This window comes from Calonectris borealis, chromosome 12 (assembly GCF_964195595.1).
Source record: "Calonectris borealis chromosome 12, bCalBor7.hap1.2, whole genome shotgun sequence".
Classification (NCBI taxonomy): domain Eukaryota; kingdom Metazoa; phylum Chordata; class Aves; order Procellariiformes; family Procellariidae; genus Calonectris; species Calonectris borealis.
In genome coordinates, this window is record NC_134323.1 from 18,512,378 (window position 1) to 18,528,464 (window position 16,087).

At 43.3% G+C, this 16,087-nt stretch overlaps 2 protein-coding genes across 2 annotated transcripts; both read left to right on the top strand.

Annotated features, from left to right (window-relative positions):
- The first annotated feature begins 951 nt into the window (after window positions 1-951).
- On the top strand, window positions 952-12,831 carry LOC142087352 (arylamine N-acetyltransferase, pineal gland isozyme NAT-10). The gene is made up of 3 exons (XM_075161495.1): window positions 952-1,006; window positions 3,861-6,674; window positions 9,142-12,831. Exon 3 carries the CDS (start codon window positions 9,147-9,149, stop codon window positions 10,017-10,019), a length of 873 nt encoding a protein of 290 aa, XP_075017596.1. The 5' UTR covers window positions 952-1,006; window positions 3,861-6,674; window positions 9,142-9,146; the 3' UTR covers window positions 10,020-12,831.
- Window positions 3,866-4,753, top strand: LOC142087351 (arylamine N-acetyltransferase, liver isozyme-like). The gene has a single exon (XM_075161493.1). The coding sequence runs from the start codon at window positions 3,866-3,868 to the stop codon at window positions 4,751-4,753; it is 888 nt and encodes a 295-aa protein (XP_075017594.1).
- Window positions 12,832-16,087: the final 3,256 nt, after the last annotated feature.

Below are 16,087 nucleotides of genomic sequence, written 5' to 3' on the forward strand. Positions count from 1 at the left end.
GCTGCTGCCCGCTTCGTGGCACAGCTCAGCACTTCTGGACCTCCTGCTCAGCACACCCACAGAAGCAGATTTTATTGCTGAGCAATTGAATGAAGGTCTCTGTTGGAAGGGGAATAAAAAGAGGCTTTTCATCTCAGATTGCACTAGTTTGCTTTTTCCTTATCGCTAACTCTGGAGGCACATCCTTAAAGCCATAGCAGGCTCAGGGAGTGCAGTGCTCTCCGGGAGCAGCGTCCTCGCTGCCGAAGGACAGGGCTTCTCTTTGAACCCGAGGGGATTTAGACAGCTAAATGACTTGGCAAAGCTGACCTTGTTGCGTTGGGGGCCTGGTATCAGCCACGAAGAATAGCTCAGTGCAGTGTGATTAATTCAACAGCTGCCATCCCCCACCAATAAATCAGTGACTTCTTGGCTTGGATTGCTCTCTCTCTAACATAAGTTGCTTCCTACAGGGATCCAGGCCACATAAGCGTCAACAATGTAAAATCTGTATCAAAATTTGCACTATTGCTTTGCTGCTTCAGCATGGGTGCAACCATCAAGGTGCCCCAGAGACTGAAGCACCTGGGTGAGCTGTGGGGTTGAGGATGGGGTTATAACCACCACAAAAGTTGCTCACGATACCCATACTGTATTTCTCCTTTGCATTCCTGGAAGGCTTCAGTTCTCAATCAGTACTGTGGGAGGTTAAAATCTGCTCAATATTGTAAACAATTTGGGGACTGGATCATTTCCAGGCTCTCTGTGCAGCACCTAACAAAATGAATTGCATGACAGGGCTTTCTACACACATGTCAATATAAATAAACCAATTAAACCATCAGAATATAAAATATCGTAAAAGAAGAAACTCTGTCCCCTCTTTTCTATTCTGCTGGAGGGTACCGCTGTCCCTGCCAGGCAGAAAAGGCAGCCTGGACCTTTAAGAGCAGCAGTTCCCAGTACAACTCTTCCTGGGAACTTTGGAGCAAACCAGGGCGGAAAGCCTGAGCTCGCTGGCTGAGAGGTAAGTGCCCGAGTGTCTGATCTTTAACTTCATCCTGCAGCTGTGGGTCAGCCTCTTTGGAAAAGCCCACCCCTGTGTGTCCGCATACCATGTGCTTAGCACTGTAAGCACATCAGCAAAGTATAAATTACTTTATATAAATCAGCAACCCCACAGCCGACAGCGTGCGTTGCATTGCAAGGACGTTGTCCCAGTACAAAGATCAAGTGCTCGAGACTTAAACTAACCCCCACATGCTGAGCCAGTGTACGAAAAATCCAGCTCCTGACTCGCAGCGTAGCTTAAAATCAAACAAATGGTAGAGGCACGTGCAAGAGGATCCAACCTTGGAAGCCTCTCCTGAATTTTAGCAGAGAAGATCTATTCAGCCTAATTATGAAAGGACCCAGCGATCCCCAGGGACGCTTGCAGACAGGCAGAACTAACGTCTGAATCCCGCTACCCACCACGCTGCTCTGTAAACACGCACGAATGCTGAATGAAGCTCGGCTGCGGCGGGAGCAAAAGTAGCCAAGGCTGAGATCTGGACTGAGGCTTAACCCGGGTTTGGAACACAAACCGTCCCCCGGGCGAGGGATCCCGTCGCCAGCGCGGTGGGAACGGTTGTGCCCAGAAGCAAAGCTGCCTCCGGGAAGGCGAGGGAGTAAACACTGGTTTAGTGAATGCTCCCTCACGCCAATGATTTTGCACTGCAGCTTTCTGATACTTAAGCCTCTTTAAGTATTGACTGAGATCAGAGCCCGTTTTGTCAGCCACGGCGAGGCTCTCTCTGCCAGACAGACTTTAAATTGATGAGGCCAGAGAAGGGGCAGCTGGGGAAAGTGAGGCACGGGCTGCGAATTTCCCAGAATATGTTTTGCCGAAGCCTCATTGCCAGCAGCCCATGGAGGCTCTGGATGGGGAGGTTGCTCATGGCTGGAAGAGGGGAGCTGGTTCTACGCTGCACTCTCACCGGGGTGGTGGGGACACCCAGACCCAGGAGACACGTTATAGGGAGGGCATCGGGTCTTCTGCTGCTGGCCCAGAGCAGGGACTGATCGGTTTTTGCTTGAAAGCAAATTTCAAGCGTATCAGACCCACCAGGCTAACGGACTCGCTTGGGCCCCTCCTGGTCAGAGAGGTTCAGCTCGACACCGTCACAGGGAAAAGATGTTTCTATCTGGTATGCAAAATGGCTAAAGTGGGAATAGAAAGAAAAACGAGGGAGAGGACCACAGGATGAGCTTGCCAGCGCACACGTGCTGTTGGGGAGGGAATGGCTTTCTACAGCCAGCGTTTCCAAGGAGATCCTGCCAGAGATGAGTGCCCTTGTCCTAAAAAAGGGATGGAAAAACCCATAAAATGCAGTATCAAAGACACATTACTGTTTTTTCATGTAGCCTCTTTGGGTCCTTTTGAAGTGAAAATATTTATTTCTTATTCCCTTATTGGGATAGTCCTCTATTTTGTTATATTTGCTTGTGTTTTTGCATCAGCCACTCTGAATCCTGGTACCAGCGCAGATCAGGAGCAACACAACAAAGTCAAGTGAGTTGTGCTGCTGGCATGAAAATTGTGGTTAAAGTCTAGAGGTTAGGTCATCTGACATGCTGACCTGCAGGGGCAGGGGGATTTCCACCTCTGTATTTGAGGGGGGATTTTCCAAAGCTCCCAGCGCCTGCTTGAGTGCTGGCATGGACATCGGGTCAAACTGCCGGTCACTCCCAGGGGAGAGTTGGACCAAAGCCGAGAACAGGCGCTGGAAGATAATCTCTCCCATCTCCTCTGCGTCAAATGATTTTTGGAAAATCCTCCCAGGGAATGTGCAACCCATTTCAAGGAGCAGGAAATGCTCCGACTTTTTGGAAACTAATACAGTCCTTAGCAGATTGTGAATGGTTCTGGAAAACAAATATCCTTGCGTGGCAAAAAGCCAAATTAAATCTAAATTAAAGGGACAAGAAATCCTTGCAGCTCCCAGATGAGTCGGTGGGTTAGAAGGGTTATAGGGAACCTTTTGCATCTTGGCCACACAGCCAGTACCAATGACAGTCTCTTTCTGCTAATGAGAGGGAAAGGGATCAGAGCCATGAAGACACAAAATATACCCAATTATTGAGCTGAAACTAAGGCCTTGGTTTGTAAAAGATGGTAAAAGAAACCAAAAGCCGATGAATACGCCTTGAATGTATTCTTAGTAATTACCAATTCCTCTGACCCTTAGGTTAGAAAAATTAGCAGTTCCTTCCTTCAACAGCCAGGGTCAAGGCTCTGTCTGAACTCCACAGGGAAACTAAAGAGATTAAGAAAACAACAACCCACTTCACATGGCAGCCTGTCTAAAACGGTGACACGCTGAGGTGTTAATCCCAGTTAGCTGAAGCCGTGACTGTAAAACCTTCCAGTTAGATGACCTGTGGGATAAACAAAGAATTGCTTACCTGTTAGGGCAAAAGAAACAGTAGGGAATTGCTGTGACTTTCATACCGGTATGGTCTGGCAACTTTTCTGCAAACCTGTTGTTTTATACATTTTTTATACATTTTTTGTCACATGGGACCCTCATCCGGGGCCAGAGATTCTGTTGTGCCACGCCGTGTCTTCCCATAGGAAAGACACCCACCTGGGTTGAAGGCAACTCTGAGAGAGGGAAAGCATTATTGTCACCTGCTCCTACCCCACCTCTTTTGTACGAAGTACAGAGGCACAGCCAGGTCTAGCCTGCATTCGCCTCCTGTCAGGGCACAGGCTTCTTTCAAATCCCCACTGAAACGGCCTGGGCTACCTTGGCAGGCTGGTTAACCTCTGCTACAGGAGTAGGAGTGAACCCTTGACAACCGCACAACAGTAACTGGCTATTTTTCTGCTCACACAGGCAAAATGAACATTCAAGAGTATTTCGCAAGAATTTCTTACAACGAGTCCCATAAGGATGCAGACTTGCAAACCTTAACAGTCATCTTCCAGCGCCACATCCAGGCAATTCCTTTTGAAAACCTCAGCATGCATTGCGGGGAGACCATCGAACTGGATTTACAATCTACTTACAATAAGATTGTGAGAAAGAAACGTGGTGGATGGTGCCTGGAAAGCAACCACCTTTTATTTTGGGCCTTGCAAGAACTAGGGTATGACGTCTGTATTCTTGGAGCAAATAGTTATAAGCCAGCAGAGAGGGCATACAGTGCTGAGCTAAATCATATCCTGCTGAAGGTGGTGATCAAGGGAAATTCCTACATAGTAGATGCCGGTTTTGGTGGTGCCTACCAGGCGTGGCAGCCACTGATGTTGATTTCTGGGAAGGATCAACCCCAGATCCCCGGCATCTTCCGCTTCATGGAAGATAACGGCACCTGGTACTTTGAGAAAGTCAAAAGGAAGCACTATATTCCCGAGCAAAGTGTCCCGATCGCTGATACTCCAGAACTGGGGAATATCAGAAAAATGTATACATTCACTCTTGAGCCACGACATATAAATGACTTCCAGGAGCTAAACACGTACCTACAAGTGTCTCCAGATACCATACTTCAGAAGAAGTCAATCTGCAGTCTCCAGACCACTGAAGGGCTTTATGCCTTAGTTGGATGGACCTTCACTGAGGTGAAGTATAATTACATGGAGGACGTGGACCTGGTGCAGATCACAACTCTTACAGATGAAGAGGTTGAGAAGACACTGAAAGACAAATTCAATATAGTGCTGGAGAACAAACTCGTACCAGTGAACGTTCGTGGCTTGCCACCTAATTTAGTGGATACGATCTGATTCTAATGTTGTACTAGATGGATCTTTAAATATCCAGTATAAAAAGTTCTAAAATTAACATTAATAACATTAATCTGATTCTAAAGTTGAGCTAGTCAGATGAACACAAAGCTTGGTAAATTCAAGTACATTGCTAATTAACTGCATATACCGATTGCATATTTTTTCCTAAACTTCTCCTTCTTTAGAAACTGAGACATCTTACTACTTCTAATTTGCTCATATGGAAATTGCTTTTTGACTCCATAACATTTTGTTCCACCTCTCTGGATCTCATCTTATTTCAGATATATTTTGTGGCAAAGACGACCAAAACGATACAGAAGGAGAAGCTGTGTTACCATTTTTACACAAAAGACCTCTAACCTTTTTTGGTATTATTTCCAATCTTCTTCTCAGCAGAGTTTTACAAATTATTCACTTCCTTTAACAATCTGAAATAGAAAGTTGAGCTGAATTTGGCTTTCAAAGACTTCATAGAAAAAAGAAAGCTTAAGACTTTCTCAAAACAAGCCACTATTAGGTGCCGATTAGCTTATGATGAAATAAGTTGAAAGACTTGAGTCCTACTCCCTTACCAGACATTGACTTAAAGTGAACTATTTATGCAAGGGCACTTAAAAAACCCCCAAAGCGCTCTAATTTTGAGTGTCCAGTTTTTCTGAGTGTGATTTTTCTGTGTCTCTGAAATAGAAACAAAATCAATAGAAGCTGAGACGATTCAACAGTTCTTAAAAATCAGGCTTTTGGTATCAAAAATGGAAACAATCAAAGTTAGATGAACCTTTGCAAACTATGATCTAAACCTTTGGGGCCTAACCTTCCCGCGATGTCAAGCAGGCATGACGGTATTATAGATAACACTCTTCATATTAATTACAAAAGGTATTCTGCACAAAAGCTCCCTTAAATAAGTAACACTGCAGATATGAAAGAAAACACTGGGAAGTTAGGACACGCCACCAGTGTGGTTTCACAGCATGCCATACGTAACACAAAAGCCTTTTACCTTTATGATACCCGTGGCGGGCGCTGTACAGGATGTGTCATGAAAGAGGACGACAGAAGAGCATCAGTCCTTAGCCAAGGAAAAGACTTTGACGCTCGCGTTATTCAACCACACAGACTCACGGGGCACCTGACGTGCGCAGAACTCAGGTGCTTTCCCAGATGCAGGCTAATGTGCCCTTTGCCTTCCCAAAAGGGACCTCCAACTTTCCACCTCCATCAAATGAAGAGGAGACATGCTTGACACAGAGAGAATTAAACAAACAGCCCTGCGACACATCTGAAGATGCAGAAAGCCAAGTTTTAGAGAGGAAATGCATTACTTCGTGCAAATAAATATTTGTCATGGCATTCGTTAGGTGTGGCAGCTCCAAAATAACTATCTGCTGCAGTGGAAGCTTTGAACAGATTGAAAAACTTCCTTTGTGAGCAAAGAAGGGTCATTTTGTGCATCCACGGAGCCTGGGAAAACGCAGCCTGCAATACCTTGGCAATTCAGTGCACCCACAAGGAAGCAGATGACTATCCTCCACCGCAAAGTGCTGGCTTGCAAAATAACAATAATTTAAGGTAAAAAAATTACGGAGCCCTTTGCGACTGTCTACTGTAATTATTTGACATGGAAAACAAGTTCAGTCTGGTCTTAACCAGGGGAAAACATAAACATCTACTAATAGAGAAGAAACAAAGTTTAATTTGCTCATGGATCAGTGAAGTCCAAAAATGTGCATTCATTTTGGGTGGACTCTGCCCCTTCTCCGCATTTAAGATTCAGGAGTGAGGGCCAGCAGAGCTTAAAGCGGAAGACAACCCTCGCAATTTGTATCCGCTCCTGGCTTTACTGACTGCTGCCCTAGTAATAAACAACCCAGAAGCTGAATACATCAATAAATAAATAAGGCTATTTTAAGAGGTAAGTTTATTTTCTTAAAAAACCTCAAAAAAACCCAAACAACAAACTTGCTTTATTTGTGATGGTAAAGGTCATGGGCAATAACATAAGCAGTATTCTCTTTAGGAAAAATGTTACAAAAATGTTTGGATATAGAGCTAAAATATTGCCTGCTAAAGACGGGCTTTTAAAAGGGGAAAACAATGATATGGCAATTTCAATTCTTCTGTCTTTCTGCTCCTCAGGAGGAGATTCTCTTGACTATGAGAGAGATGCTTTTGTTTAGATACAATGGTTGATACAAATTTAGAACTACAACCTCTTGTTGGAAGTTATTCTTTTAGATTTTTAACTTTCTTTAAAAATACTGTGAAGGCAAAGGAAGCAAAAAAAGCAATCTAATAATCAATAGATTCTGCTTTATGGGAATAAAATTACAGCCCTTTAAAAACAACTTAAAAAAATGAAATTACCAACTGTGGTTTGTGTACCCCAGAAAGTCCATGTGCTGACATATTAGGATAAAAGTAGACAGATAGCATATTTTAACAGTGGAATTGCTGATAGTGTGCATAGTCCTGTTAATGAATATTTTTGCATGAACACCTTCATTTGCACATTTAGAAATAGTTCTTTAAAGTTCTTCTGCTGATGTTTTTCTCTGCATAAATCATAGCTACATTTGTGGGACTACCTTTTCTGTATCTAGCTTTTCATCTGATCTGCGCACAATTCAAAAGAACTGTAGCTTTCATCTCCTAGAGTCAAGATCTAACGCTGATCAATCATATTAGGGAGCTGCAGAGAGAAATTACATATAATATAAACTCCAGAACCAGCTTTATGCTGGTGTGATCTATTTAACATTCACAATTTGAGTGGGTAGGATCGGATAGACTTGGATTCTGCAAATCAAAAGAAAAAAGTTCCAGAAGTCTTATGTTCTACTTAACAAATATTACATTGAGAATATCCCCCAACAATACACTTAAATATCACTGGAAGCTAAATTCCTTTCTGTAGAAGGTAACACGCAGCTTTTGATGGGGCTTTCCACTCACTCTGGACAGCCGTTTCTATACCATGCATATGCACATCACGAACCTGTCACTGAAAATCATCTTGAGAAATTCTAGTTTGCAGTAAACATTCCATGGCTCACTGCTGAATCTATCTGAACACAACAGTCTTCCTGAGTCGCTAATATTAAGTGTCTAAACCTCAGCTTACTGTATGCACAAAAGATTTCCAAGTAGCTTTGTGGGTTGTCAAGAAGCTAAATATTCACGGTAACTCCAGACTGCTGAAACGCTTAGTGCTTTCTTTGCTTCCAAACATTGTGTGCCCAGCTCCATACCCAAGCAGATGTCCCACGGTGCGTTTTACAAACAGTATCTATCAGATACTTACAGAGCATCCAGCTCATAACGGTGGCCAGCAGACTGTGACGGGCCATTGCCAAAACCAGATGACTATCCGTGACTTTCCATGGTATTAGAAAGCAGAACAGAAGTTGAGTAGTTCCTCATCCAGCGATCTTGCTCAGGAGGAGTCCTACCAAGGCAGGCCAGGAGGTCGACACTGCTGGAGGCAGGACCGACCAGGGATGCACTGTACGAGGCTTCGGTAATTCTCCGTTACGCCTCCTCTGGAAGGAATAAAGTGAGTTTTGAGAAAGGCCAGGACTAGAGAGATGTAAGGCAGCCCCTGCTCATTTTCAGGGCACCCTGTGAGACGTGGGGCACGGCAGGGAATAGAGATGTGCTCTTTGTCTTTTAGGTCACTGGCCTCCATTCAGATTCATTATTCCAACACCAACATGGGTTTGTGCAACACTCAGAGCAGACAAGAGAGACAGTGGTCTGCAACTTTTGCAAAGGTCAGAGGTTTTTTTCAGTTATAATTATCTGAATAAAACTTGACACTTTACAAAATGTGCAGGGAGTATCATTTTCACTTTCTGTAAGTGGTGAAAGAGCGACATGTACCGAACAAGCAATTCATTTACTGTCACGCAGATCAGACTCATGAAAAGAACATGTGAATCCTGGCTCAAATTATCCTCCCTCCAACTGGCAGATGACACTGCTTCCCCCGCCGACACTCCTTTCACCGAACAGTGGATTTAGACCGGTTTTCATGAAATCTCCTGAACGCTCCCTAGCGTGATCTTACATTTCTTCTTAACCCCGCTGTTACAATGCAAATACAGCAAAGCCCTGTTTCGCAGCCACCGCATATCAAGCTGAAATTGCATCAGCTGTTTGCCGTAGGGATGACTCCAAGACAAAAAGCAAACCCGCACGTGCACTGCTCTTCTTTGCTCTGGGAACCGTTCGATATGAGTACTTGTTACCTCTAAAAACTGCTCTGATGAGGCTCAGTAGATTAAAGCATCTTTGCTGGCAGCAGCCTGGGCAGTTTTTCACAGCATCATAAATCATTGATGTAAAGAAACAAAACCAAAATGCAATTCCTTCCTTTACAGGTGACATGAACCTTGAAGAGTATTTTGCGAGAACCGGCTATAAAGGTTCCCATGAAAAACAAGATTTGGAAACCTTAACTGATATATTCCAGCACCACATCCGTGCTGTTCCCTTCGAAAACCTCAGCATCCATTGCGGGGAGAAAATTACTTTGGAGTTGGAGCACGTTTATAACAAAATCGTGCGGAGGAAGCGGGGTGGCTGGTGCATGGAGAACAACCAGCTGTTGGGCTGGGTCCTGACACGCCTGGGGTACGACGCCAGCTTCCTGGGAGCGTATGTGTTCAATCCACATCAAAACGCATACGCCACCATCATGACCCATCTGCTTGTAAAGGTAGTTATCGATGGCAAAGCCTATATTGTTGACGGAGGCTTTGGTGTATCCTATCAGATGTGGCAACCGATGGAGCTTGTGTCGGGAAAAGACCAGCCCCAGGCTCCCGGCATCTTTCGCTTCACGGAAAAAAATGCCATCTGGTACCTTGAGAAAATGAGGCGGAAACAATATATCCCCAATCAAAATTTCTCTAATTCTGATCTTTTGGAGAAAAAAGAGTGTCGGAAAGTTTACATGTTCAGCCTTGAGCCACAGACAGTGGAAGATTTCCGTTTCCAGTGCACGTACCTTCAGACGTCTCCAGAGTCCCTCTTCACTAAGAAGTCCATCTGCACCCTCCAGACCACCGATGGCTTTCAAGCACTAATTGGGTGGACACTCACTGAGACCACATATAACTACAAGGAAAACATGGATCTGGTGGAATTCGTAACTCTTGAAGATGAAGAGGTGGAAAAAACACTCAAAGAGAAATTCAACATAACCCTAGAGAGAAAACTTGTCCCCATTAACGTCAAAGGATTTTACACAATCTAGATGACAGAAAAACCTTCAATAATGCTATGTATGTACAGTACCTTCCACTGTCTGCGCAATCACTGCTGTAAGATTATGGGACTCTTTTGCAGGCAATTGAAGGAAAAATGCATTAATACCAGATTAAAGTGAATTTCACTCTGGGAAAAATCAGGAATTTAAGACTCTTCTGTCAGGTAGATAGAATTATTTGCTGTGAGATGACTGCAGTTCAATTTTTGGCACAAACGTAGGATCTGATTTGAATCTGGTTATAAACTTGGGTAATAAATATGTCTGGGGAGTTTTGGAGTGCCTATAGCACATAAATAGGAGTATGGATTATTGATTATGATATGCTGCCAACACATTTTCTGTGGTTATTATAGGGAGAAAAGTCATCTGTGAGCATTTAGACAATGAAGTATACATTTAAAACTTCATTTTTCACACGATCTAACCACTTGCAGCTCATCTCATTTCTCTACCTTTTGTGCTGGTTTTGGCTGGGATAGAGTTCTTTTTGTTCATAGCAGCTCGTATGGGGCTATGCTTTGGATTTGTGCCAAAAACAGTGTTGATAACACAGGGATGTTTTCGTCACTGCTGAGCAGTGCTCACACACAGTCAAGGCCTTTTCTGCTCCTCACCCCACCCCACCCCACCCACGAGGAGGCTGGGGGTGCACAAGAAGTTGGGAGGGGACACAGCTGGGACAGCTGACCCCAGCTGACCAAAGGGATATCCCATACCATATGACGTCATGCTCAGCATATAAAGTTGGGGGAAGAAGAAGGAAGGGGGGACTTTGGAGTGATGGCGTTTGTCTTCCCAAGTAACCGTTACACGTGATGGAGCCCTGCTTTCCTGGGGATGGCTGAGCACCTGCCTGCCGATGGGAAGTGGTGATGAATTCCTTGTTTTGCTTTACCTATCAAGCTGTCTTTATCTCAACCCATGAGTTTTAGTCTTCCGATCCTCTCCCCCATCCCACCGGGGGGGAGTGAGCGAGCGGCTGTGTGACGCTTAGTTGCCAGCTGGGGTTAAACCATGACACTTTTAATATAATTAAACCAATGCCATCTTTGAAAGGAGCATTAGGAGGCATAATTATTTCACTGTCATCCTTAGACAAACATAGTACAAAATGAAAATTATCATCATGTGCATCTCTTTTGTCATTGCTGCAGTAAACTGCCCAAATTAATTTTTGGTATGTATGCATTTTCTGGTGATGCAAATTGTATATATAGCAGCATTACTGTGGCTGATGGGCTCTAAGGAGATACTTACCAGCTTTGCTTCTGATAAGTAATCATCCTATAAAGGGTGAATGGTGCTTAAACATCACAACTGGCTTAGATTTACTTCTATCCCAAAAGGGGTGGAAATTTTGTATTTTTAGCATTGCAAGTTATTTGTATAATGAAGGTAGAACAATGAAGCTAACCCCATTGTACCCTTAATTTTGCCCTCTTTGCGTATAGCAGATGTGGAAGTCCATACAGCTATCCTGAACGAGTACGACTTAGCACAGAGCTTTAGTGTCACAACTGAGTGAGTTCATCTGTATCAAAGTGAAAAAAATCAAGGAGCCAACCAAATCTAAAGGAATCCTTTTCTTTAGAATTATTTCACAATCATATTTCCCGATTTTTAAAAAATTGTGGTTTGTTTTTTTTTTTCAAAAAGCGCAAACAAGGAAACCACTGAGAAAGGGGAAACATTCTCAAATGCATCCAAAAAAATAACAGTAACACTGAAAAACACCCTTTCTCCCCAATCTATGACAATCCTGAGTATTGGTCAAATGTTGATTCCTCCCACTGATAGTGTATCTTTTTGCTCAAAGACATAATCTGATCATAAAGCTCACAAATGCTGTAAGTGTATACCTGAAAATAAATAAAGGAAAATAAAAACATAAAGAGTTGCTGTAAATACAGCCTCCCCCCCCATCTGCGTGACTCCTGCACACACCATTTGCTAAGTAAATGAAGTCTGTTCAATCACGTATCGATCTGCTGGCCAACACTTCCCACCACAAACTTCTTGAACCAAACAGGCCAATATTGAACAGATTTGACAGCAGCGTTGGAGAAAGTAAGTTCTTACAAGTTCCTGGAAAAAGAGCTCGTAGGCTGAGGAGGAAGATGATCACCGAAGAGGAGGCCCAGTAGTTGCCTCCTCTGCTGGGCTGAGCAGCCCAGAGCTCCGGGCTGGCCGCGGCGCGTGCCGGCTCCTCCCCGCTGACCGGCCGCGGTGGCAGCTGATGGCCTGGGTGCACGTGCACTTGCACAGGGACGAGAAACCAAGGGCAAGCAGGAGGCGATAGGGGACACTGAAAGATCTTACTGAGGTGGGAACGCAGTTTTTCTATAAATAATGGAAGTAAGGACTTTGTTCTCTAATTTCTTTTCATGTTATTCTCTCATACTAAGGTCCTCTTAAGGGTTTTTACCCCTTTCTAAATGATTGATCTAAACCGAGGTATCCCCCAAGACCCCAAGGCATACCATGAGCTTCAAAGCACTCACCACCTCCTTCTAGCTGACAGAAATTCCCATCTGCATTCACCCAGGTCACCAAACTGTATTTCTCTGTGCAACGAACTACAGTTGTTTTCTGGTGCTGCTGCCTCTTGTCTTGAGGACAGCCACCAACAGACTGGTTATTTTGCCTCCATACTTCTCTAGAAATGTTCCTCCTGTTGCTCCCAGGTAATTGCTCAGGTTATGGTGTGCAAGGGTTTCTTGGGCAGAGGTCTATGGACTCATATCAGCGTTTTTAACTGTGCCTGCAATGACGGGACTCAATCCAGATACCCCCTTCTAGTATCCAGTTACTAAAAATCTAGGGGGCTGCTGACGACTGAAACTTCAACTGTCTCCCTGACTCCATCTGTTGATAACCACTCTCCGAGCAGGATTTTTCCTCTCGACAATTTCCTCTCTGACAATTATAACCAGGTCCTTACTGTGCAACATCAAACCACACGAAGAAATGTCAACACGTACAGCTGAGGAACAGTTTCACAGTTTAACTAAAGCTCCCCAAAAGCTGACAAAAGCAGGTTATTGAAGTGTGAATGCCAGACCCAAAATGCCTCATAGGTTTGAGATGAGAACAGTGTAAAACCAAACAAAAATAAACAAAGCCAAGGCTTCAAGCTGGGGTTCCCTTAGCAAGGCATTATTGTAGAAGGGAGATGCGCTCCCACAGTGAAAGGAAAAGAAACAACCAAGTCCTTAAAGCATCAGCTCTCAGAGAAACCTGTGTTCACATGCAGAAGGGAAACACGGGATATTTGACATCCTTCACCACCACTATGCTTTATTAACACTCTCAGAAAGGTTTAATGAGAGCCCAAGCTATTGCGCAATTTTAGTTGTTGACTGTTTTTGCAATGAAGCAGAACAAACGCTTATAACCCCCCACCGAGGACTTGTCTAATTCCAAATACAATTTCAAAGTATGGTATTCCAATTAACAGAAAGACGAGACAATTTCTTTTTAAGTCTGAATGCTGGCTTAAGTCCCAGAATCCCAGCCCAGCTGCCCGTTACACGCACACTCAATGCCCAATGGCAACCACAGCCACCCGCGATTGTAGAATTGTATAATGGAGTGTCTTATTAGAAAACAAGACACATAACCGAAGAAACACGGTTCAAACTCCATGGTACCACTGAACATCCTCCCTCCTCCCCAAAGAATCAACGTTTAATCAGCTCATGCATTACTAAAGGGAGGATACAGGATGGCTTGCTTCAGTTGGACTCTGATTCTGGACTTTTTAAGATCCAATACTAAGCAGAATAAAAGTAACAAAACAAGAAACATCAGCAAGAAAGATGAAGTTGTTCAATACTTCCATGTTTCCAACATCAGTAGTTATTACAGAAATAAACGCTGTCAGCCTGTCAAAGGGAGGGACAAAACTTCCACCTGACAAGAGACAGGCTTAAACTTAACACTGTGAGCTGTCAGTGAGCACGAACTACAACGCACGCTTCGCTTTGTTCGCTTTAATAGGTACCTTAGTGTAACAGGCACAAACACTTCTGGTGTCTGGTAACTCTTTACCCATTAAATTTTGCAGGTAGCCATTTTCTTTAACAAAAATGCTTACCACCTATCCCAACTTGCTTTTGTTCTCAAAGAAGAAATGCTTTTCATTTAGAAACACGACCACATGGGGAAGTTCTACAGCTTAGGAAGTTGCACATGAAAATGGATCTGCATTTGAGACTGTGTCAGAGCCAAGAAAGCTTGAATTAATGTAGCTTCGCATTATGAATATTTCACCGCTACACTTACAACTCTGTCAAGAGTAGTTCAAGCACAGATTTTATACAGCAGAATGTTTCCACCCTGGCTAGGAAGCTAGAGCCAGACTTAAAATACATACATATATATACGTATGTATTTATAAGGTTGGAAATGTAGATGGGTATTTCAGAAGTTTCCAGTGCCTGCTTCTAACTTTGGGCACTTAAAGTACATTTAAAAAGTCACGTAGGGCTGATTTTTAGTTTTGTCTTGCTCATAATAATGTACTATGAATGGTGCTTTTGAAGGTGCATTTTACAAACTCCCCGTAAGAGATTGTGCTAAAAATTAGTAGTTGGTCTCTCTGTGGCATTTCAATAGCTCACCTAGCCACCGGCTAAACGTGAACAGCAGAGCACCCAGATTTGAAGACAATAAACCAAAATCTATCATTTCTTCATAGTTGGCATGTTTAGGAAACAGAAGAAACCACAATTCCCCCCTCCCAAATTCCAAAATCATGGATTTTCTAGGAAGCTGTTGAGAGTTCACCCCCACTCTTACCCACGCACCACGCCACTCACATTTCCAGCCATCCCTCAGGAAATGACATGAAATTAAAGACCAACGTGTGGCAGAATGCCCTTCAACTGCGCAAAGTTACCCCCCATCGGACTGAACAGAACTCTGCAATGCAAGAGAGCTCTCTGCATGGAGCCTTGACAAAGAAAGACTTCACACGGAGTTCACCTGAGTCACTAATAGTTATCGAAATTACCCAAAAGCTCCTTTACGTGACACCACTGGAACCTTCTCCAATCCGCTGTCTCTCAGGGCGTGCCATCGCAGTGACATCTCCTGGTTACTGGCGGTTCACTAGAACACACTTTCCCCCTCAAGTATACAGCACAGATATGCAGAAATTCTCTCTCCATTGAAGAAATGTGTTCAGAGAAAGGGGAATCATTTTCCTGCTAATAAGCAAGAAAGAATAATGGGATATATTCTGAGTTTTTCTTGTGATGACCAACAATAAATCATTTCTTAGCTCAGGTCACATCTTCCATGGGAAGAAAAATGTCTTGCCATCATTAACTTCTTTTCAGCTAGCAATAATATATGATCAGGTTTTAAGTAACTGAACCAGTAGCATTTAATTAGCTCTGAAAAACTATCTCAGATCATGAATCACAGACTTTCCACCTGTATAAGGTCCCCTTACTAGGTTAAAAGTATATTTCTCTTTCCATGTGTGATCCATCTTGAATATCTAATGAGGTGCTCTTGATATATGGATTATAGTTCATATATCACATGCAAAATACAGCAGACACACAGTCTCTCTCTTTATATAATTGAGTTTCATGTCTTGCTTCACCAAGTTGTTAAAAAAAGAAAAAAGAAAAAAAGCCTCTTGTGTCCATGATGGAATGGCCACTACTTGCTTCAGTTTAACAAATTCCTTTCTCCAGAGAGTCAGCATTAAGACTGAGTAACTCAGACATCTAGCTGGGGAAATGAAGTAATAATGAAGAAAGAAATATCTCTTGTTGAAAGCCAGGATAGAGAGAACTGCTATGATTTTAGACAAGACCACACTGACATTTTTCAATAGGCCCAGAGCACTGACTGACCAAAGGGCATGATGTTTCCGTCCTAACATTACTTCAGACGGTTTCATTGCACACTAAACAGAAAAAGTCAGTGCAGTCAATTAATATCTGGGGACATCTGTGGCCAGCACAAAACAGGATCACTTCTTATATCAGATTGTATTAAACATCATTTTTTACATTAAATTTGCTAAACCACAATAA